This window comes from Salminus brasiliensis, chromosome 2, assembly GCF_030463535.1.
Source record: "Salminus brasiliensis chromosome 2, fSalBra1.hap2, whole genome shotgun sequence".
NCBI lineage: Eukaryota > Metazoa > Chordata > Actinopteri > Characiformes > Bryconidae > Salminus > Salminus brasiliensis.
In genome coordinates, this window is record NC_132879.1 from 28160833 (window position 1) to 28183626 (window position 22794).

General features: G+C 41.0%; 1 protein-coding gene across 3 annotated transcripts in view; it reads left to right on the forward strand.

Moving 5' to 3' along the window:
- The first annotated feature begins 2780 nt into the window (after positions 1–2780).
- Positions 2781–22794, forward strand: part of pparab (peroxisome proliferator-activated receptor alpha b) — a 29392-nt gene continuing 9378 nt past the window's right edge. For 2 of the 3 annotated variants that reach the window (XR_011978958.1, XM_072672256.1), the window contains exons 1-4: positions 2781–2964; positions 15712–15960; positions 17420–17577; positions 21541–21679. Coding sequence is in view for 2 of the 3 variants with exons in the window: in XM_072672256.1 (XP_072528357.1) it covers positions 15753–15960; positions 17420–17577; positions 21541–21679 (505 nt within the window). In the remaining variant the exon portion in view is untranslated. The remainder of the gene's footprint in view (positions 2965–15711; positions 15961–17419; positions 17578–21540; positions 21680–22794) is intronic. The other variant, XM_072672255.1, reaches the window with a different exon arrangement.

Consider the following 22794-nt stretch of genomic DNA (forward strand, 5'->3'; position numbering starts at 1 on the left):
TCTGACAACAGGGAACCTGACGTTTTTAGGACTCTATATATATTTACTTGGTCACAGTGTAGGGTCTCCATAGATTCAAGATTCAAGAGTTTTATTGTCATATGCACAGCCGAAACAGACAGTTACGCTGTACAATGAAATTCTTACTTTGCTGTCCCTCCATTCACCGATAGATAAAGATAACAAAAAAGAAATTAATAATAAAAAATATATACAAAATATAGAGTATATATATATATATATATATATATATATACTCTATAAAATATAAAGTATAATAATATAAGTTGAAGTAAATCAAATTTAAAAATAGGGTCTAATACTACTGTAGTATCTAAGCTTAGGGGTATCTCTCGGCCCCTTGCCTATACAAACTAGCAAACAAGCACGTTTGTAGGTCGCTCTGGATAACAGCGTCTGCTAAATGCCTTAAATGTACATTTCACAAACTGAAGAGTGTTTGTGTTGATTTCTGGTGGCGCACACAGACGTCTTCAGATGGTGTTCAGGCCTAAAGATAAAGACCTGTAAAGTTGTTAGTCCTCAACTTTAATCCTCAGGTCTGGCCACTAAGGACACCTGTGTCAGAAGTCTTCACTTCCTCCACACATCCGGGGTGTTTACTGAGCTGGGAATCGCGAGCGTTAACTGTTGGGCTCATCCAGCTGTGTGACGCGCGAGCACAGCGAGGGGGGAACTGATTCGGACGGGGAGACGGGATTCGACACAGCAGCGGTTCTCTTTAGTGCCCTCCCTCTCTCAGCATAAGAGGCGATTCATAATGAAGCTAGATAAACTGCATTACCCAAGAGGCACTGCGTGACACTTAGCTACCTGTTCTGGTTCCCTCGACGAGTCTAGAACAAATCAAACAACGCCTAAAGCACCCCTAATTTGAGGGCTGTAGGGCAGGGGTGGGTAATTTCGGTCCTGGAGGGCCGAATTTCTTCCCGGTTTTGCACGCCTGATTTAACTCGGCTGTTAATCGACAGCTTTAGTAGATCTGTTCGAGCAGGGAAATTACCAAACTGGCTGTAGGCTGTCCCGGGTGCTCATGAGCGCCCCCTTATGGGCACTTGATGGGCCACCCTTGTAAGTCCGCATCAGGTCACACTTTGGGGAAAGCAGTTACCCATGTTCCACTGCTCTCCAGTGACGTCCCTTGCATAAACCAATCGATGGAGAAAAATAAACCTCAGTGTCTGTTAGTTTTTTTCTTTTTGGAGATGAAAATGGTTTATTGGGTCTTGTATCTAAAATTCTGAAGTTAGGACAAAATGATCTTAACGCTTCATGAAGCGAAATAATTCTCTGCCTCCGACCACTTATCCGTTCTAGCAGCAGCACAGCAGTGTCGTATACAGGTGAAGAGACGTGGTGTGTGTCCCAAATCTGCTCTAATATCTCAAACGCCTTAAATGCTCACACCCCTTTTACCCGTCCTTTAACAACTTCATAGAAAGTGCACTTACAGGACGGGCTTAGCGCGTAGGGTGAGAATTGGGACAGGGCCTTAGTGAAGCCCAGCGACGACATTGCTACGCTCCAGACAGAGCAGAGACTGGGGCTGTCGGCTCTGTGGCCTGCATGTACGTAGCTACACACACACACACACACACACGATATATAGTATCACAGAGACATTACGTGACTAAATTATACCATTTTTAGATACGATAATAATTTTCCTTTGAGTAAATAAATATCTGTTGGGATGTGATTGATAAAAAGGTAAAGGTGCACGTATTTGTCAGTGTACACTGTACAGCGAAATGGGTCCTCCGCATTTAACCCATCTGTGGTAGTGAACACACACTCACACACACACACTAGTGAACTAGGGGCAGTGAGTACACACACACACACACACACCCAGAGCGGTGGGCAGCCAACTCCAGCGCCCGGGGAGCAGAGAGGCTAAAGGGCCTTGCTCAAGGGCCCAACAGTGGCAGCTTGCCAAGCCGGGGAATCGAACCCACAACCCTGTTATCGACACCACTGCCACCACCATTGTGTCGATATCTCCTAGTATCTTTTATTTACTGAATATTCAGAAGGTAGTTTATGATTTACTGATACCAGCAAATACACACACTGGCTGGCTGTAAATTTAGTATCAACACTACTACTAGGTAATATTTGGATGGCAGATTTTTCAAAGTGTTTTCACCCAGCCACTTCCTAGAAATACACAGCTCCTGTGGAGCTGTGTATTTCTAGGAAGTGGCTGGGTGAAAACACTTTGAAAAATCTTCTACGCTACTGTAATTCCTAGTAGTTTAAAGAAACAAGTCCTGGGGTTATTAACTGGATAAGGCTTAGGCTTATAGGCCAGTACTGAGCAGTGCACTGACATCAAAATCAGCAGAGCATTTTAATGGTTAAAATGCAGTGAGACATTAGATTCCTCTCTTCTCTGAAAAACTCGAGGACAAGTAAGTGTGTTTGAGCTGATCAGGAAATCAGATTGCATTTATTACCCACCAAACCGAAAACACAACAAAACAGCTCGAGGACGTCCTGTAAAGCTTAGCCTGTGTTAGCCTAACGGAGTTTGACATCGTTAGGGTGTTAGGGACAGGACAGGACAGCACAGCCATGCTGATCCCCCCGCGTCCAGGCAGTGGATGAGCTCGCCATGTCTGTGTTAGGGGGCGTCCTGAGCCCGGGGAACACGACGCGCTCCGATTCGCCCAGACCATAGGTGTGTCAGGGGGTGTGTGATGATTGCGGTGACGTGTTTCCGGGCGTGGGGGGGCGGCGCTGCTGCTGCTGCTGCTGCTGCTGGGCTGCAGTGGGAGTTTGACAGCGGCGGTCGGAGCTGCGCCACACAAATAAGGACGCGTGAAAGAAAGGCGGCTGTGTGGTTGTGCCCTCGTCCTTTCGCCCTGAAGCCCGCAGCCCCTCAGGCCGGCGACGGTTCTCACGACATGCTCGCCCCGCAGCGGCTCCTGCAAGCCGAAGGTAAAGCTCATTCACAGCCTGGGAATCCGGCTCAACTGCACACACAAGTCGAGCAACAACAGGCCTGTGTGTGCCTGAGTACTCCGTGACCTCGCTGACTCCATATGGCAGCTCTGCTGAGCCAGTTTCGTGGTCTGAGTTGTAGACTCGGGGTGTCGTTGTGAACACACACAGCACCTGCTGTGGAGTCGTGGGCTTCTACCCGCACTCTTATCTGTCCTGAGGACTTCCGACCAGCTCTGCTCTTGAGGTTTCTCGGCGTTGTTTGGGGGTTTAGCTGCCTTCGTTCTCTAATGCCTAATCTTCTGCTCGAGCTGCAGTGCTGAAGTGCCACTGTTGCACACATCGTGTTTACTAGGCTAGTGTGCACTTCTTGGAGGCAGCCTTCGTTTTTGGAGTGTCCCATAAACCTGCACCTGAGGCAGCTTAAAATGACATTACATAACGCCACAGGCTTCCTGTCTCTGCTGCCTTCAGCGACTCTAGCACAGGAACATCTGCTTGGACTCCCTGCCTGCAGCCATGTACTAATGCTGTGGAAATATAGACCTCGGGTTTTTCATACAGTACAGTGCAAATATCTTCGAGACTTAGACAATGATTTCCAAAAGTGGCTGAATTGAGCAGTAAGTGCTCAGTTGCTCTTTAAATCTAGGCTAAATACCTAATATCATATTGCTGTTTAATAACAGTTTTAAGTTTCCTGTTGTGGTCATGCAAGAACCTTGACCATCTCTATTTTTCATATTTTGACATCATTTGACCCTGGTTGTTGTTTTCTGCATTGTGTCAGACTTTCACAATGAATGGACCAAAAATAATGATCCAAAATTGACTTATTTTACATCGAAGTCTTATTAAAAGTCTTTCTTCTGTAAAGTTACTATTTTACAGATGCAAAGTCTTTATGTGATAGATGTGGTGATTCAGATAGGTAGACAAATGTCAAAATTGTGACTACATCCCCCTGGATTGGCATTACATAAAATACATCAAACATCATATTGCAATTTGGTTAAATATGATACTGTTGGTGTACATCATATTCATTAAAACTGCTATAGGTCACATTGAATCATCAACATTCTTGAAGCAATTCCTTGCCAGTGCTAATTCAGAGTTCAATATCACAGTGCATCCGTAATCAGAATAAATCTGTGCAATGTTCAGGGACGTCAAGGAGAAACCTGTGTTCTTCTCATGTCAGCTTTTTCCTCTGTCAACTTTTAACTGCGCTGCTGTTTGTTTGCATTCAGTCTGATCGCACAGACGTAAAAACACACCTATTTCCTAAAGAACTGGCTTTTGCACCGTACTGCTTAGACCTAATCCTGAGCAATAAAAGAAGCCTAGCGTAGTGTTTTGGAAATAAAGGTAAAGGTGCACGTATTTGTCACTGTACAGTGTACACTAAATGTGTCCTCTGCATTTAACCCATCTGTGGTAGTGAACACACACACACACACACACACACACACACTAGTGAACTAGGGGCAGTGAGCACACACACACCCAGAGCGGTGGGCAGCCAACTCCAGCGCCCGGGGAGCAGAGAGGGTAAAGGGCCCAACAGTGGCAGCTTGGGTTCGATTGCCGAGCCCGGGAATCGAACCCACAACCCTGTTATCGATAACCTGGAGCTCTAACCGCTGAGCCAGAAGAGCCTAAAGAAGAGTTGTTCACATTAACAGCATGTGGCAGTGGGAATGGTAGAGTTCATGCTTTGAAACAAAAAGAAAACCAATTGCTAACGGTCAGTTTCTATCTACTAATCACACTGGAAATCGAAAGTTTCTAAAATAACAAGGACAGCATCAGCCAGCAATTCTACCAGTCATTGTGGAACAGCTTGAGATGGAGCATTAGATCTCACAGCTAGCAATACACTGGCTCTGTCACGTCAAATGACCTTACTTGCTCTAAATATGGTAGCTTATATCTGAGATATATTTCTTGCTGATATTGCTTGTTTAGTTACAAGCTGTTTATGTTTATGTTTACTTTAAATCATTAGCCACAAAAGCAGACAATGCAAATCCTAATGAACTTGTCTGGTTAATGTGAAGCGGGTCATTGGGAGAGACCTGTACATGTTTTTCTTTTGTTCTGTTTTTCCTGCTCTAACAGCTGATTCAGCTCGAGAGGAGCTTGATTATTAGCTTATGATATGACTAGGACGCAGAAGAACAACAGACTGTACAGGACACTGTGCAGCGCGGGTGGGTCTGGAGTTGAGAAACACTGGTTAAGAGCAAGTTTACAGCGTGTCCCTGGCAATATCCAGTTTTACAGGTCTGGGATCTTTTCTGTAGAGTATGTTTCGGCAATGCACATGGCAGTTTGAAGCCCCAGTAGCACGGGCTAAAAAGAGTCATCTTTCCAGAAATGTCAGTCTAAATATCTTGCAGACACTAAATGAGTGTTATTCATGCCTAATAACTGATATTAACTTGTTATAACCCTGTGGGGACATACCTCAGTCCCTCACCCTCATAACTGCATAATTGCCATATTAGTTTCATAGTTGTGACTGAATAATAAGTCATTAGATCACAAACTCGAGTGTGAGAAATATTCTGGCAGTTTTAGGGGTTTATTTGTTTGATGAAAGTTCTAGAAACTGGCTGTTGTACCAAATCTCTCAAAATTGTATGTGAAGCTCAGGTGAAATATGATCAGACTTTGGGAACAAGCCTATTCCTGGATTACTTATTAGGCTAGACATATCCCTATTCATAAAATGCACCTAAACAAGCATGTGTACGCTGGGATTAACTGGTGCAGTTTGTGGTTTGAGTGTCTCTGTAACCCCATCCCAAGGCCTGATCCAGGCCCGCCATCTGGATGATCTTATATAATAATCTTGAAGCCGGGCTCTTGAAGAAAACTCACCCGGTATGGTATATCTTCAGTGACAGCTGGAGAAACAGGGCTGAGTTTTGTTGTTGTTGTTGTTGTTGTAAATTATGATGGGAATAGGTTCTGCAGGTTCCAGCTCTGTCATCCCAGCGGGAGTAAAGTGAAGTAGCACAAATACAGCAGCATTAAGAAAGACTGTTAAAGTAATCTGGACATGAAGCAGGCTGTCATTTTCTCAGTGGGGTCCTGCTATTTAAATAGCCTGAACAGACATGCATTGCTCAGAGCTCTTGAACTTGCATAAGCAGGCACTTTCCGAATGCCTTGCAGTGCATCTGCGGATTGCCATTGTTGTGTTGATGTGCCTGTAGCTAACCAGTCACCTTTCTGTGCCTTAGTTGTGTCTTTGAAGGAGCTTCCCTTTAGAACTGACTCTTAATTTGTTCCAAATTTTTCTAATTTCTAATTTCACACTAAGTTTAGTGCGATGTAGTATGTCGTTGCTGTAATGCAAAAACATTATACCTCCAAAACAGCAACTTTACAGGTTTTCACTGGAAGTCAGTGTAGAAAGGTTCAATTCCCTGTCATATTGAAAAGTGAAAAGCTGTAGAAGTGGAGATGCAAGGTTTTTGCATGACAGCGTCAATATATGTAACAATTCCTATATGTTCACTACTAATCTGCGTTCGGTGCCTTATCCGTAACCTCTATCCCCCATCTGTAACCCTTATCTACTCTTTACCCTCGCTTTACTTACAGTGCAATTTGAGCCTGTATACTTTCCATGTGATACAACCCTGAACTATAATCGTAGCAGTAGAGTTAAAGAAGTAATCTGGGACATCTGAGAGGAGCGCTTGCTGCGGTGGGAATAGCTCACAGTGACCGTGATGATCAACACTTAACGGATTCCCCCATAAACAGCATGAAGCTCACTGCTGCCTTTCCTCTGTAGATTGAGTCCACTTTACACCCAAACCACATCTTTACTCGTTTACTCATGCCAGAACATGCCAACTGTTTTTAAGACACCCTGTAATAGCATGTTTATCCCTCTCTCTCTCTCTCTCTCTCTCTCTCTCTCTCTCTCTCCCTCTCTTTCACATCCTTTTCTCTCTTAATATCTCTCAATATCTCTTGTCTTTCACATTCTCTCTCTCCCTCACATTCTTTTTCTCATTAACACTCTTTCTCTCTCTCAGCTTCTCCTTTTCTCTGAGTCTCTCTTTTACTCGAGTCTCTCTTCCTTGTGCTCTCTTTCACATTTTCTTTCTCACTCTCTCACTTTCTCTCAGGCTCTTTCATTCTTTCGCTCGCTCTTTGTGAGATTTTTCTCTGGCAGGCGTGAGAGAGAGGCTGTTTCAGTTTGGAATCTGAGCTGTCTAATCAGGCCCTGCTTTCTTAGCTCTCTCTCTCTCTCTCTCGCTCACTCTCTCACTCTAGCTTTCTGAAAGACTGGGAGAGTACGTACTTAGGCTTTAGTTTTTCTCCCAACAGGACTTTCAGGTTCTGCTAACTGCTTCTGTGTTTCAGATATATTGCCTGTCTGTGTCTCTATACAACAGCATGTCAGCCCAGCTTTACGCAGCAGCACAACGTTTGCTCCCATATTCCCCCCTTGGATAGAGTTAGGTATATGAGTGTGTGTCCTGTGCGTATTGGTACACTGTTTGTACATTGTTTTGAATGTACAGGTAATTAGAAAGTAGTCATATTCACCTCAACTGCAGTTTGAATGCTGCTTGCTACTTTGATTTAGATGCCTTTGGGATCTTGCCGTCTCGTGTCTAAGAAACTCTCATGTTTAACCACAAAAAGCAAATTTAGTATTCCTGTTCTTATAACAAACTGTCTGAAATCCAACTGAGAGACTTAGCTCAGTTGGATGTGAATTAGTGTGTTTGACCTAGCGAAGTATATTAAGTTAAGCAACAGATTGAGTCTGCGAACTTGCTGCAAATCATTTGAGTAAACTCAGCTAATCAGGTTTTACAGTCTTAGACATTACACATCACTCTAAGTGACTGTGTCAGAGACTGACTGGTCCTAAGCAGCTCTGGGAAGGCTGTGAGCTGCTGTTTAAAACTGACAGCAGTTGTCGGTCAAGCATCGTGGTATAATGACAGAATGTGCAGAGTTCAAAATGAGGTCTCATCGGTTTCTTAAGAGATGTTCTGAAAAAATTGTCACATGTTGCGGTTGGTAATAATTTAAATTATTGTATTATCTGTGGTAAATACAACATTTTACTTTTTAAAAAGATGTCCTTTTATGTTAGTTTAGGATAAACATTGATTATTAAAAACATTGATTATTAGGATACCATGAAACCTCTCAAAGGGTGAGATTTGGGCCTAATTGTGATGGCTAGACGACTGGGTCAAAACATCTCCAAACCATGAGCCAGGTCTTGTGGCGTGTTCTCGGTATGCAATGATCAGTACCTATCAAAAATGATGAAAGATGGGGCAGCCAGTTACCCAGTGACTGGGCCATGAGCACCTAAAGCTCATTGATGCGATCCATGGTCACAAATTACAGGACTAAAAGGATCTGCTGCTAACGTCTTAGTGCCAGATACCACAGGAGGCCTTCAGAGGTTTTGTGGAGTTCATGTCTCGCCAGGTCAGAGCTGTTTTTATTGCCATAAAAGAGACTTACACAATATTAGGCAGATGATTTTAATGTTATGGTTGATCATTGTATATACATGGAAAAACCTTGTGTCTCCGAAGTTAAGTTTTTACATTACACACACATTGTTTCTTCTGGAATCAAGGTTCATATACTGCTTTTGTTGGAGTAACTGTCTCTACGGTTCAGGGTAAGCTTTCTACTAGACTGTGGAACATTGCTGTGAGGATTTGATTGTATTCAACAACAAGAGTGTTAGTGAGGTCAAGATGTTGGATGGTCACCACCCCGCCTCACCCCCAACTCCCCAACTCATCCCAAAAGTGTTGGATGGAGCTCCATCCATCATTCCAGAGAACACAGTCCCACTGCTCCACAGCTCAATGAAGGTTGGGGGGGGGGGGGGTTGTTATACCCCTCTAGCCCACTCCTGACAAGGCACGGTGCCAATGGGGTCATGTTTATCTACTCCAATATATATATCAAATGCCACTAAATACTGTTTGATGATGGGTTGAAATGTAATAATAGGATGGTGGGCCTAAAAGCTTCTGAAAAGTGGAATGTATAGCATAAATATAATATCTCTAGCTATCTATCTATCTAGCTCTCTCTCTCTCTCTCTCTCTCTATATATATATATTTTGGCACATGTGAAACGTGCCAAAATCTAGCCTCTTGGCTGAGGTTGCAGAGGAGCAGCTGTCCGGTCCTAGTGACTACATACAACGTGTGTGTTACTTGAGTTTAGTGCTATTGTGCTGTCAGCACAGGAAGTCTCTAGGTGTCAGGCATGAAGAAAGGATGTAGTGATGTAACACTATCACAATATTGAATAGTATCATCATATTGCAAAGCCCTGTTGCTCTGTTTGGTTGGTCTTCAGAGCTGTGATCTGCAATTCCAGTTAATTTTCTGCATGCTCCCATGTTCTTGATACTCCAACACAACGTGTTGTGTGAAAGAAGGTGGCGCACATTAAACTGGAGCCCTCCTGGACTGCTTTTAATGGGCAGTGTTCCCTTGCATACTCTGCACGTCACATGTGAGCAAGCAGAGAATGTTCAAGTGGTGTGCAGATTCATTCATCAGATGACTGTTTTATCTGTTTCCAGTGTTAACAATCACAGCCATGTTCCAGAATTGGATACCACAATGGAGACCCGAGCGTATTTATAGTATTTTGTGTATTCACATGCTTACTTTCTGACATTCTAAGATATATTTACTCTCAGTCTGTATGAAAGACTGTATGATTTTCCCCACATACCATAGAATAGGAATTTCAAAGCGCAGTAGTGATGTCCACAACACTGGCTGGATGACACCCCCTCCCCCAAAACATGGCGATCTTGTTGAGCAGCGCATTGGAAAATGTAACAGGACCCTCACAGCTGTCTTGCAGTCAACAGCCTTTGCCACCACACTTTGCCCTTGTAGTGCTTTTCAGCGCAGAACCAGGCAAATACGAATGGAATCACATGAGAGAACACGACCTCTGTTTTGGAAGGTTTTTGTTTTGTTTTTGTACGTGCCCTCGCCAGGCTAATCCGGCTGGAAGAAAAGCTTTTCTGGTTTGTTTGCTATGGTTTTTCCAGATAACTTTAGTCTAGTGACGAACAAGCTTTCAAAAAAAAAGAGTTTGGAGGGTGTGAAACGGTGCAGATGTCCTTCAAGGAAAGGACAATTTATGCAGACATTCTCATAACCTCCTCTTTGCTGTGCCTTTTCTTACTGCTGATCTGAAAAAGTGAATACATTCTAAAAAGTAAAGATTTTAGAAATGGTTCCTAGGAGTAACCTAAGGTTCATTAAAGAACCTTTTACTTGTGGAAAAAAGTGGTTCCAATTGAGAACCATTGAGCTGATGGTTCTGTAGGCCTGTAAGTGGGTAAGCTCCAAAGAATCAATTTTGTGTAGTCCTGTTACCTCTTATTTCTTGATATATGCACTGTTATCAATATGTACCATCAACATTTATGGCAGTTAGCTGACTTACAAGGTCACCAGTCTCCCATGTGGTGTGGTAGCCCACTGGCAGGTAGCGGTGTTATCTGTTGCACCACACCAACCTTCATGCTTTTTGTACAATTCTAATGTTTTCCCACATTTCACACGTTTCCTTCATTCTGCAGCTTTTACTCTCTTAGTGGCTGACTGACAGAACTGGAAAAAGCTTTTCACAGGCCGCAAACCTGCAGCTACTGAATGTTCTCTGTACTCACGGACCAATAGCACATGTGAAACGTGCCAAAATCTAGCCTCTTGGCTGAGGTTGCAGAGGAGCAGCTGTCCGGTCCTAGTGACTACATACAACGTGTGTGTTACTTGAGTTTAGTGCTATTGTGCTGTCAGCACAGGAAGTCTCTAGGTGTCGGGCATGAAGAATGTCACACTCAACAAGGTGGCCAGGTTTATTCCGTCCAGGTTTCTGCTCGCACGCTTGCATCATACCATGTGTGACTGGTCTGTTTAGTTTGCTCTAGTTTGCTTAGTTTTTCTGCTGTGTATTGTTTGTTAATCATCATTGCAATAGCTGCTGCCATCGCAGTGCACAAGTAAGCACTCTGACAGATCACTGCACACCATGGCCCCCTGTTCCGAGATTATGACATTCATATGGTCTAACAGATGTGCATACTTATTTTTGTCAAAACCAGGCACTCCCACTTTTTTAATGTCATATTGAGTGCTCATTTGTTTTCTTTATGTTGCAAGTCATATCGCAACCCGGCCTCAACATGTACAAATCACAGTATGTACCAATGGCAGTCTGCAGCAGTGTAATTCAGCAGTGTAGTATCATGTTACACATCTCACACATTTACAGGATGGTGAATGAAAGCTGAAGCCACTATTAATGACTTTATTAAGGACAGGTCATGGGGACTTCTGTCTTTTAAAATACTAAATCTTTCCTTTGTGACAAAGCAGTTCCCTAAATGCTGTCCACCACTCTCCAATCATATGACCCAGTGTGCTGGAAAAGATTGCTTGATTGAGTGGTCACTTGAACCTTTTAAAGCTTATTTTAAAGGACCATTAGAACTGGTGTGTTTATTTGACCACTTCTCACCCAGTATTTCAAAAAGGAAATAAATAACATTTTGCAAATATGACTTTAATATTGTAGGGTACTGTTTGATTGTAAAATTGTAATTTTGAACTTTTGTATGTATTTATTTTTTATGATTCATGCAGTGCATGTGTGATCCACTAGTATTCAGAAAACATATCTGATTTTATTTTCTAATGTATGTAATCAATTCACATTTATTTCATTTATTATATACTGTTACTATTATTTATATATTATGTTTAAAAAATGCTTCTTTATTTATTACACTAATTTAGTAAAAAGTTAGTTAAAAACATATAAAAACTGTTAATTTAGTAAAAAGTTAGTTAAAAACATATGCATATGTATCAAAGAAGCTCCCCAGACAAATAAATTGTCATCTTTCATGTTTAAGGTGGTAGTAACTTCAGGCCCCTCCAGATAACGTTGCACAAGGATGATGGGGTTATAAATACCTGCAGTGTGTGACGGGAAACATAGATTGAGAAGAGGTGGTGCAGTTCAGTGAATTTCTTGTTGGATATGTGGAAAATGGGTCGCAAATCAGATGTTAATAATTGGCAGAAAGGAGTGATTGTATTCAGGCGTGCCATAGGCCATTGTGAAGGAAGTAGCTGAATTTACACATTTATGGAAGTGTATGGTCATATAGGTCTACCAGCAGTGGCAGAAATTCCAATCTACAGGACGTTCTGGAATTGTGGCCACTATTCCTAGTTTACAAGATTTGTAGAGGAAAGACGAACTGACGAACTGACGGCTTGTGAATGAAAATCGCTTCGCTTCCAGCAAGAAACGATTGCCTGCCTGTTTTGCATTCTATTGATTTGGAAATAAACCCCATCCCTTAAGAGGAAACAGAATTAGATGTTGATCAGACAGAGGGATTTGATGCTTGTTTTAAGTTGATTGATTCATCGGGACACTGAGTTAGTCATTAATGGAAGGTTTACAGTTATCTTCAGAAGACAAATAAGGCCAGTGTCAGGCAGATAGTGTGATTAGGAAGGTGTTGTATTTGATGAGGATGTGTGTGGGGAGCAATTGGAAAAACCCTCCCAGCGTCAGATTTGACTGTGACGTTGAGGAATATTTAAATCATTTACAAAGCAAAGCTAATGTTTAAATATAGTGATTACTCATTTACTGTACCCGTCACCTGTTAGCAGAGGTGAGCGAATGGTCACCTCTGAAGTTTGAGGTTAAGATTTATAGCTGTTTCTGGAAGGTTCACCTAGAAACATAAAAAGTGATATTTTAGAGGGTGTTAAACTGGCAGGTATTATCACTATTATTACATAGATATGTACTCTCTTTATAAACGAAACTAATTCGATTTTAAGTTTGGGTGGATAGATTCCCTTAATGCAGATAGATATGCTATCAGCAAAACCCGAGCCGGGTCTAAAGTCCAGTAAAGATAATTGCACTCACACTTGATGTATTACAGATCAGAATGCGTCTAGATGAAATACTATGTCTTACTTATGTAACCAGGGGTTAACATCGGACCTCAAACAGTGGGTGAAGTGTGAGTTTTGACGCAAGCTCCTGAATCATACTGTAGTCTGAATATGTTAAAAAAAAAAACAAAAAAAAAACAATAAAGTAGTTTAATAGACAAAAGGCTACATTTATACAGAGAGATTTGATTCCTCATTCTTCAGTTAGTAGCGGGGTAGCTTTGTTTGGATTGTGCTTTGCTTCCCTCTATGTCTGTTTTATCTCATTTTGTCACGCCAGTTTACAGTGTATTCATATTAAGACAGTCTGAGGTACCAAAGCCAGGCAGAAAGTGGGTTCAACAAGTTAATAAGCTGTCTGTTAAGTCTTTGAGAGTCAAACTAGAAAAAATGCATTTAAACTGCCTTCATGAATTTCTAGAAAGAAAGAAAACGTTATGTCCCAGTGCAGCATTTCTAGATTAGTCTTGTCCAACTCTTCTTGGAAGGTTTTACATTGGAACATTGTAAACACATTTGATTGCCTTTGTCAGGACTACTCTACAGCCTTGCACTACTCGATGCAAAGGATGCATTTTAAAGGAACTGAATTAAATCTTTTGAAGGGGTGTCTGATACTTTTGGACATTTTCTTTGAATGTCGGCATCTTGCAGGGGTGTAGCAAAAGTTTGTGTTGGGGTTTCTGTGCTATGATACTTCTTATTTATTAATTATAAATTAATTATTATAAAAATATATAATATATACTTTTTAGCACATTATAATATTTCAGAATTCATTCATGCTGCTTTATTTTTTTAGTTTATGCCCAGTAACCAAATGCAAGACTACAGAATCTGGTAAAATTCTGAATAACTACGAACAAGCCAAGTTTTTTGGAAGACGAGCTTAACCTCTTATGCTCAGTGACTTTTATTACATGGATAACAAATCAGCAACTACATGCAAAGCAATTAAAACTGGCTGAGTTGTTCCTAAGTTATAGCAGTTGGAGGGGGTTGGGGTGGGGGTGCCAGGAACCACTGGTGGTTTCCAAGGGGTTTAAGAGGTTAAGCGTACAGAAAGTGTAAGTGGTTTTAGGTAGTGGAGTTTAGGGGATTTTTTTTCTTACTTTCATAGTTGTAAGGCCACAAAAATACTTGGTACCATACTTGATTCTCGATTCCATTTTCAATTTCAAGTTGAATTTATTTATTATAATTTACAAGTTTTATTCAACTTTGAGTAGTGAAAGTTAAAAAATATTAGTCAGTATAGATGCCGGTGCCTTTTACCTTCTGTAAAACAAGCTGTAAAAATAACCTCAGGTTAAATGTGGCAAATATTTCCTCTTATCCTATAGGAAAGGAGTTTGCCGAGGAGGCATTTAGTGTTGTTGTTCATGGCACAGGTGCGAGTGGGTTGTGCAAGTCTCTGGAAAACCTCTTTAGGCAAGTCACTATATCTGCTAATTTTTAAACTAAATTTTCGTAATAGCATAAACATGCGTAATAGCATAACCGTGTAAAATACAAATAATTTATGTAGATATGCATATTACAACTTCCGGAGAATATTGAAAAAGTATATAAATAAATATGTAGTTTATATTTTCAGTGTATTACTTTTAGTATAGTAATGTTTTTGGTATGGCTCCCTTCACTTCTTCCTCTCAGTCTGTGCCCTTGCGGACTGAGTTGATGACATTGTCTAGGCCTGGCTCAGAGAGTTGTGTCCTACTGAGTCACTTTGACCCTGGGACAAACAAAGCTCTGTTGTCTTTGCTGGCGACCCTGAATCCCCTCCTCTCGCGTCTCCAAGCTTTCATTGTCCTTCTCATTCTGAAACTCTTTCTGCACTTTCTTTTACTCTGTATGCCGCCTCGCCTTGCCTCTCGTTTGTGTTCTCTTTCTCTCTCTTTCTCTTTCTAGAAGTAGCAAAAAAGAATAGTAGTTTGCTGCAGTTAGTTTATTTGGCCGTGCACGCTTCTTTCACACTAAATTTCCCTGTCCCTCCTTTTGTGCACTCGAGCCGTAAAACTCTCCCCCGGCATACAAAGCCTCTGTAAGAACATGATGCATATGCTGAACTCATGCCGTTCTCGTGTGACCTACTGCTCTGCTGGTGAACTATTTATGATGTTTTGTTGGCACTCTCCGTCAGCGTAACACTTTAAGACGTGTCTGGTGTGCATATGCTCATTATAAATAGACTGCATGCCAGATGTAAATCTAGCCTACACTTAAAGGCACCGTCCTAGGCTAGATTTCTCATGTCAGGGTCTACAAACCTCTCCTTTAAGTGCAAATTAACTATTGATAGCTCTGTTGGCCTCATTTGCCTTGTGTGCTTGACCCTTCTATCAGGCAGACACAACACAGACACTTAGATAAGGTTATTTTTGAGTGATCCCATCCATGTTTGAAACCGATAAGAGCGGGAGTGCAAGAATAAAACTCAACACTCTTAACAGGCTAAAACACTGGTCACCAGCTCAGAACATTACTATGATTAATGACTGCTGCTTCAGTTTATCAAGAACTTGCTGAGTCGTTAGGACGAGTGAATAGATAAGCCTGGTTTGATTCATGTATGAAGACAACTCTAAAAATGTCCCTGTGGGCATTTATAAGTGTCAGTTTACAATTGTAGTAGTTGTGGAAGTTGCTCAGTTTCATGATGAAGGCCAACATCTAATGGGATGTCTCTTGCTGCCTCTCTCTGTTCAGTCTGATGCACATGTTGGTCTCGGGTCCTGTCCACCATCATCATGGTCGACATGGAGAGCACGTACAGCCCTCCGTCCCCTCTGGAGGATCCGGTGCTGGACAGCCCGCTCTGCAGGGACTTCATGGGCGGCGTGGGGGATCTGCAAGACATCTCGCAGTCCATTGACGAAGAAGCACTCAGCAGCCTGGATGTACCTGAGTACCGGTCGTCTGGCATGTGCTCCAGCTCAGAGAGCTCCACTGTGCTTGGTAAGTGCGCATAGACAATTTGACACCATTTACATAACATACATTCAGTAGATCTACTGTTGTACCGATGTACTGTCATTTTAACAGTAACACTAAACCTGACCCTAACTGTAACCCTGAACCCAAACCCTAATCTTAACCCTGGCTTTAACCTTAACCTCAAGCCCAAACCTAATCCTAGCTCTATCCTTAAACTCAACCCAGACTCCTGAACATGTCATATATCAGCCTGTTACACGAACAGTTAATTCCTAGGAGTTAATAAACTTGGACCCTCCAAATAAAGTGAGAAACAACTCAATTTAGAAGACTATAAATATTTATTTATGCTGTGAATAAGCCACTTTATCTACTGAATGTATTCAGATGATAAAACCTCTTGCAGTCTTGCAGTTGTTTTAAGTTAAAACAATTTGTCTCAGCAGTTTTTTTGCCTGTTAAATCTACCTAACATTAAATAAAACTCTCACCTGATTCAAGGAGATTGTATAGTTCATCTATGTGTGTTTTATTAATTCTTTTTTATCCTAGAAATTACAAGAATTCTTCTACATTTACAGAACCAGCTACAACTGATAAGGAGTGTCACGTGGTGTTTTATCATACAGTAAATACAAAGGTTGCGCAAGAAGCAAAAAACTATTGAATCACAGTGAAATGCAAACATTTACGAGAGTAACAGGGGGTGTTAGGTGCCAGGGCATTCTGATAGACAGCAGACATGTCAGAGTGGATAAAGGAGAATGTCAACATAAAAATTACAATAGTAAAACATAATATTATGTAATTATTCTAATTACAGTAATAATAATTGATTTTTGCAGCTGTCTGCTGTAGACTTTTTTCTTCTAACTTTTACTGATGATTTGTTGCCTTATAAACACACACACAATGGGTTCTTGCTCTCCATATGCTGGTCAGACAGGTTATGTGAGGGAAAACAGCCTACATGGAAACACTATCAGCTGCAGTAGATAAATATACATGTACAGTGCATTACCATAGTTTTGGGAAACCAGTTAACTCTTCTTTTACACTACTCAAAGATGTAAATGACCAAAAGTGTGGGATCTCACACTAATTTCTGGTCAGACTTTGCAGACTCGTGTGAAAGGATTGTAGGTGTTTGAAGAATGTTTATTAATTTTCTGATGCACTTAAAAAGAAAGTTTATTTTTTCTTTCTAAAACTCTATAACTTGAGAACAACACAATTACTAATAATCATAGCTGTGAGTGTGAATCAGCAAAAGGACTATTTTGTTTATAGATCTCACTCTGGGTCTGTATGTTAATATTCAATTATTACATTAATGTAACCTTTACATTTTATACTGTTCCTAGACCGATGTTTGCTTTTGTTTTGCCACAGTTGAAGTGCCTGTTTATCAAAACATATTTGCTTTATTTGTTTGTGTGTGTGTGTGTGTGTGTGTGTGTGTGTGTGTGTGTGTGTGTAGATGCCCTGACCCCAGCCTCAAGTCCATCCTCAGGTGTGTGTGGGGCCTCCGCAGGTCAGGAGGAGTTCACCTCGGCCTCTCTGAATCTGGAGTGCCGTGTGTGTGCAGATCGAGCCTCAGGATATCACTATGGAGTCCACGCCTGTGAGGGCTGCAAGGTGAACTTTCCTTTCCACTCAAGCAAGATGTGACTTGATGTGCAACAACCCATATTCTTGTGATGATCATTAATTTTTTCCCCCTACAGTTATATTTAGCCTTTATTATATTTAGCCTTCATTAAGGTGACTGATGATTCTCATTATTTTGGTATTATTTTGGCTCAAAGATTATGGCTTGTATTGCACAATTTGAAAGGTTATTTGTTATGAAAATGCTCAGGTCACGTTTCAGCCGATCTTAAAGAAATATGAGATGATAAAAAACAATAAAACTATAAAATAAGAAAGAAAAAGAGAGCTAGCTGTATTAACCTTACCTTTCCTAAATTGAATTTATCACTCTGATTAAATGCACAATCCCACAAACCCATGGCTAAACTGAAGCTTTGGGGTTATCTCTTAAATGTTAAGTAAACCATGCTTAACTTGCAAATCAGCAGATCATGTCATTAGTGGGTTTTTTTTGCTGAGTGTGGATTTTACCCCTGTCCTGCATATGGCCCCAGGCCTGATTTAGCCTCCATATGGAGTGGGGTAGCGCTCTCACAGGCAGTATTGTGTCAAAGCAGATCATGTTTTACTGTAAGGTTAAGTGAAGACTTCTTCTCTTTCTCCTCCCTTCTGCTGTTGCTGCCTATATATCATATGCAGAAAGCTCGACTGTTGACTCTGTGTGGTTACTGTTTTTTATCATTTCAACACTTTATAGATGAAGATTTAAGATCCAAATGATTTTTATACGATTTAAACAACACTGTCCTAAACTCCTCAGATCATCTTCCTAAACTCCTACTTGCATGGGCTGCGGAATGTACACACCCCACCGCCAAATAATACAAACAATTCATTACCTAAATCTGCTCCCAGAATCCTATTCTGTATTGTTGCTACTTGCAAAGAGAAGCATGATTGGTGAAGGTCAAGGCAGTTAATGTCATTCAAATGGGTTAAATCCAATTTAAATAAATGTGCATAAGTTTTTATGTTACAGGTTAACCCAGTATGCATATAAAACAGTTAGGCTGCTCCATTCTGACATAATACATAGGATAATAAACCCAATAATAAAGAAATCTGTGTAAGACATATTTCAATTCTATACAGTGATGGACTAGTCAGTGTTCTACAGCAGCCCGGTCAAAAGAGATAGGCTCCCTCACTGTATCAGTGTAGTACATGCTCTGGAAAAAGGTGCTAAACTGGACTGTTGTGGATACAAACACTGTTAATGGGGTGGGACAGTTTCAATAATTGTCCTTTCTTGTTTGAAAGTTGCTTGTTTCTGTTTAAAAACCTTCATGTGAAAATGTACAGGGTACATCACAGATTTCCACAGTTCAAATATAGGGACCGTGTTATAACTTTTGAGGGTACTTTCACATTGTTTGTAAAAATGGACCTGCACAGTACCTTTTTTTCTGACAGTATAGCAGTAAACCTTTATCACAAAGGTGGATCCTTGCATTTGAATTGGGCTACATTGAGATGCATGAACAGCTGTAGTTCAGAAATCTGCTATGGCTGGATTCATGCAATTCTGTCTAAACTGGTTGTAGGATTGGCAGAATCAAGGGGTAAAAATCGATTGGCACAGTGCTTTGAAAACCATAATTAAAGCATCTAGCAGTACCTGTCCCAAACTCAAACTTACCTAGAAGCTGAACTGCCTGTTAACATTTAACAGGGGCTGATTGGCACTGAGGTCAGTTGTGCTTGAGGCTTGTCAGAACAGAGCCCAGCTCGTGCAGAAACACGGGCAGCAGACATACTTCATTCTGGTCCTTGCACAGGTTCTGTTTCTGAGCCAAGTCACTGGAACAAAGCAATGGCGGTCACAGCTGTGGACACAACCAATGACCTCCAACTCATGTGCCTCCAATGTCCAAGAACACAAACATTAACATGGAGGTATGCAATGCTATGTAATGCTGCTGCTCTTAAAAGTAGAATTCACTGTCGGTATTATCAGTGCTGTAATGACAAGGGGGAAGAGTATGATTAAATCATCCAAAATGAGAAACAAAAAAAAAAACGCTTGACCTCCCACTATAGTACACTAATATGGAAACCTGATCCACAAACCATGTTTGAAACTCAACACTCAATATCAACAGATATGAAGTTCATGGAAGAAGCATATGCTGTTCACCTAAAGACAGCCTTTAACCATGCCAAATCACTTTAACGCACTGCCTGTTGGGGCTTATTGCTTTAGTATGGAGACGTTATTTAAGCAGAGCTCAAATAACGGCCTCTCATAGAGCCGACAGAGACCCATGCTGTTCAGGCGCTGTTTAACACACACACTTTGACATACGTACTCCATCAGACACCAGCCTTACATACTCTATCCCTCACTGCTCTCAGCTGGACAGTCATGCCCAAGGCCCATGATTAGGCCTTTCCAGCCACGTGGCTATATTCGTGACCAGCGGCATGCTGTCTCTCTGCAGGACTCACGCCCCCAACCTCTCTGTCCTCAAATCAACCCACCCCCTCCCACTCCTCCTGTTGTCCCCCGTGGAGCTCCTGCCCTCACCATAATCTGCCTTTCGTAACTTTGTGGAAGAGTCTCGGGACAGAATGGCTAAATAGAAATGAAGCAATTCCTGTTTAATGGCCCCTCATCTCCCTGCCAGCCTCCCTTTTGAGTGTCCACACTGCTGGCACTGCTCATTGCCGATTGACTGTACTGTTTATCCAGATTGTGCAAGTTAAGTGATTTCAGGTTCGGTACATATTTATGATTGCATGGTCTGATGACTTGCACTTGTCTGAGTTGTGAATACTATATGCAAATACAATTTCATCATTGCACCTCTGGTACTGTCTAATCCTGATTTTTCTCCAGTACTGTCTAATCCTGAAGGCTCAAATCTATAAGTTGAATATCTGCAGTTTATTTCCCCCCAAAAAAAAAACCCAAAAAAACTGTTCCCTTTTCTAGTGTTCTTTTTTTTTAACCTGAGGCAAGAATATATATTTATATCCAGTGTATGTGTTTATAGTGGCTGTCAAAAAAACTTGTATCTCCATTTTTGATATCTTTGACTTTTTGACATAATGTGGAAATGGCAGTTTATATTTTATCAAAATGTCATGAGGAATGGACCAATATGCTCTAAAATTACTTGGAATAAAATCTTTTCACATTGACTTGCATTGAAAGTCAAGAAGTTTTTTTTCTCTCTCCTGAAAAATTGACGTTTTGGAATTGGTTATTTTGTAGCATTTCTATTGATCCATTCATAATGATATTCTAATACAATATAAACTGCCCAATACACATTTTGTCAAAAATAATGTTGTACTTAAATGCTGCTACATATATGTATAGTATATAAATATATGTTTGTATGTATGCATGCACATATATAAATCGGTTAAACATATGGTTACTTAAATTATTTACAAACATAATTATTAGTTATTCAGTTACATTAGAAGCATTTTATTATTTTGTCTAAAAAGACCAGTTTATCCACTCAGCAGCTGAAAGTTTAGTCATTGTTAGTTTGTAGTTTGACCTTAGTGTTTGTGTCTCTTTGTGACAGATATGTTTGCTAGATTTCATTGTGTCTGCAATAATAGTTCTTGCTAAGAGTTTCTTGCTTGACTTTTTATTTTGTACCTGTTACAACATATCACAGTTATTTAACATGAAAATATATTCATATACACATACTGCACAAAAACTGGACCAAGAAACAAAGTTTCTTCTTAATCCCATATTTTAGTCTAAAAATACAACAATCTGGTGATTATTTTATAGAGGTATGGGAATCACATAAATACTTAGTAAATATGTGACTTAAATGTAAAGGTGTTTTCTGGCACAAGAAGTATGTTACCCTCAAGCAAAGTACAATTATTCAGTCATGGAATGAGGTGTCCTGTGTTTTGTCGGGGGGGGGGGTTAAACTCAGTGAACTCATGAACTCCCGCTTCTGCCTCTTGTAGGGCTTCTTCAGGAGGACCATCCGCCTCAAGCTAGAATATGACAAGTGTGAACGCCACTGCAAAATCCAAAAGAAGAACCGGAACAAGTGCCAATACTGCCGCTTTCAAAAGTGCCTATCTGTGGGCATGTCCCACAATGGTGAGTGTTATGGCATCAACACACACGCCTACACACATGCACATTTGCATGCTGGTAATTGTGTCCTGCTGGTTTGTAGATCCTGTTGCTGCTTAGTGATCTATTACGAATATAATTTCTTTGGATATATAAGTGAGACATGACAGCCTAGACAGGAAGTCATTGTTTCATGCCTGTGTACCATGTGGACCACTGGCTGTCACAACCAGTACTCTGTCAGTTTTGGATTTCCTGATTAAAACAGATGAATGTGGGTATAGGCTACTGTTCATGTTTTATTCAGACCTACTACTGTAAGTAAGGTGACATTTCCTTGGCCCGCTTGCTGCCCTGACATCAAATTACCATTACCAGTCTCCTGTTTTCTCAGAAACAATGTAAACATTCCGGTTATCTCAGCCTTGCTGTGTAAGCACGATAGTGTACCCAAGACAAGACAAGTGTGCACCGCTTCTGAAAATCACTCATTAGCTTTTTAGCTGACTCTCTCTTAGTTATTGTGCCTTATTACAGCATCTAACAAGTTATATGAGGTAATCATCAATCAGAAGGTCAAAGCACAAGGAACATGACAGTTACCAGTGTTTGTTATTCAAGGAGTGATCCTGCATAGTGACCCAGCAGTCATAGGTCAGTTTCCATACAATGCTTCAAGCCCGCAGCTGTACACAGATCTCTGGGCTCACATGCTCAGCAGTCAGAGGACGCATGCCTTGAATCATGTCAGGCTCGAAGTCCATGACCTGAAATGCTTTTTGTGTACCAATCCCTTTTTTATGTACACTTACAGCATGGCATGCTGACCCTCAACCCTGGCTGTACAAAGCTTTGGCAGTTCCACACTAAAAATAGCGGAGAGGGTGCTGGTAGTCTGAGTGACATCATGGAACAGTGTCAACACAGGTTGACGGGGTTCAGGAAACATGTGTTAGGTGAAGCTGCCAGATGGACAAGCCGTGACATGAGCTCAGTAAACGATACATAAAGTAGAGAAAAGATTTTGGTGAAAGTAAACAAACCGGAGTGTAATTAATAGGGATTTAATTGTAAAATGGAATGTTTTATGGACTGTTGAGGTGACAACAGTTACCTGGGTCTTATTTAAAATATTTTTT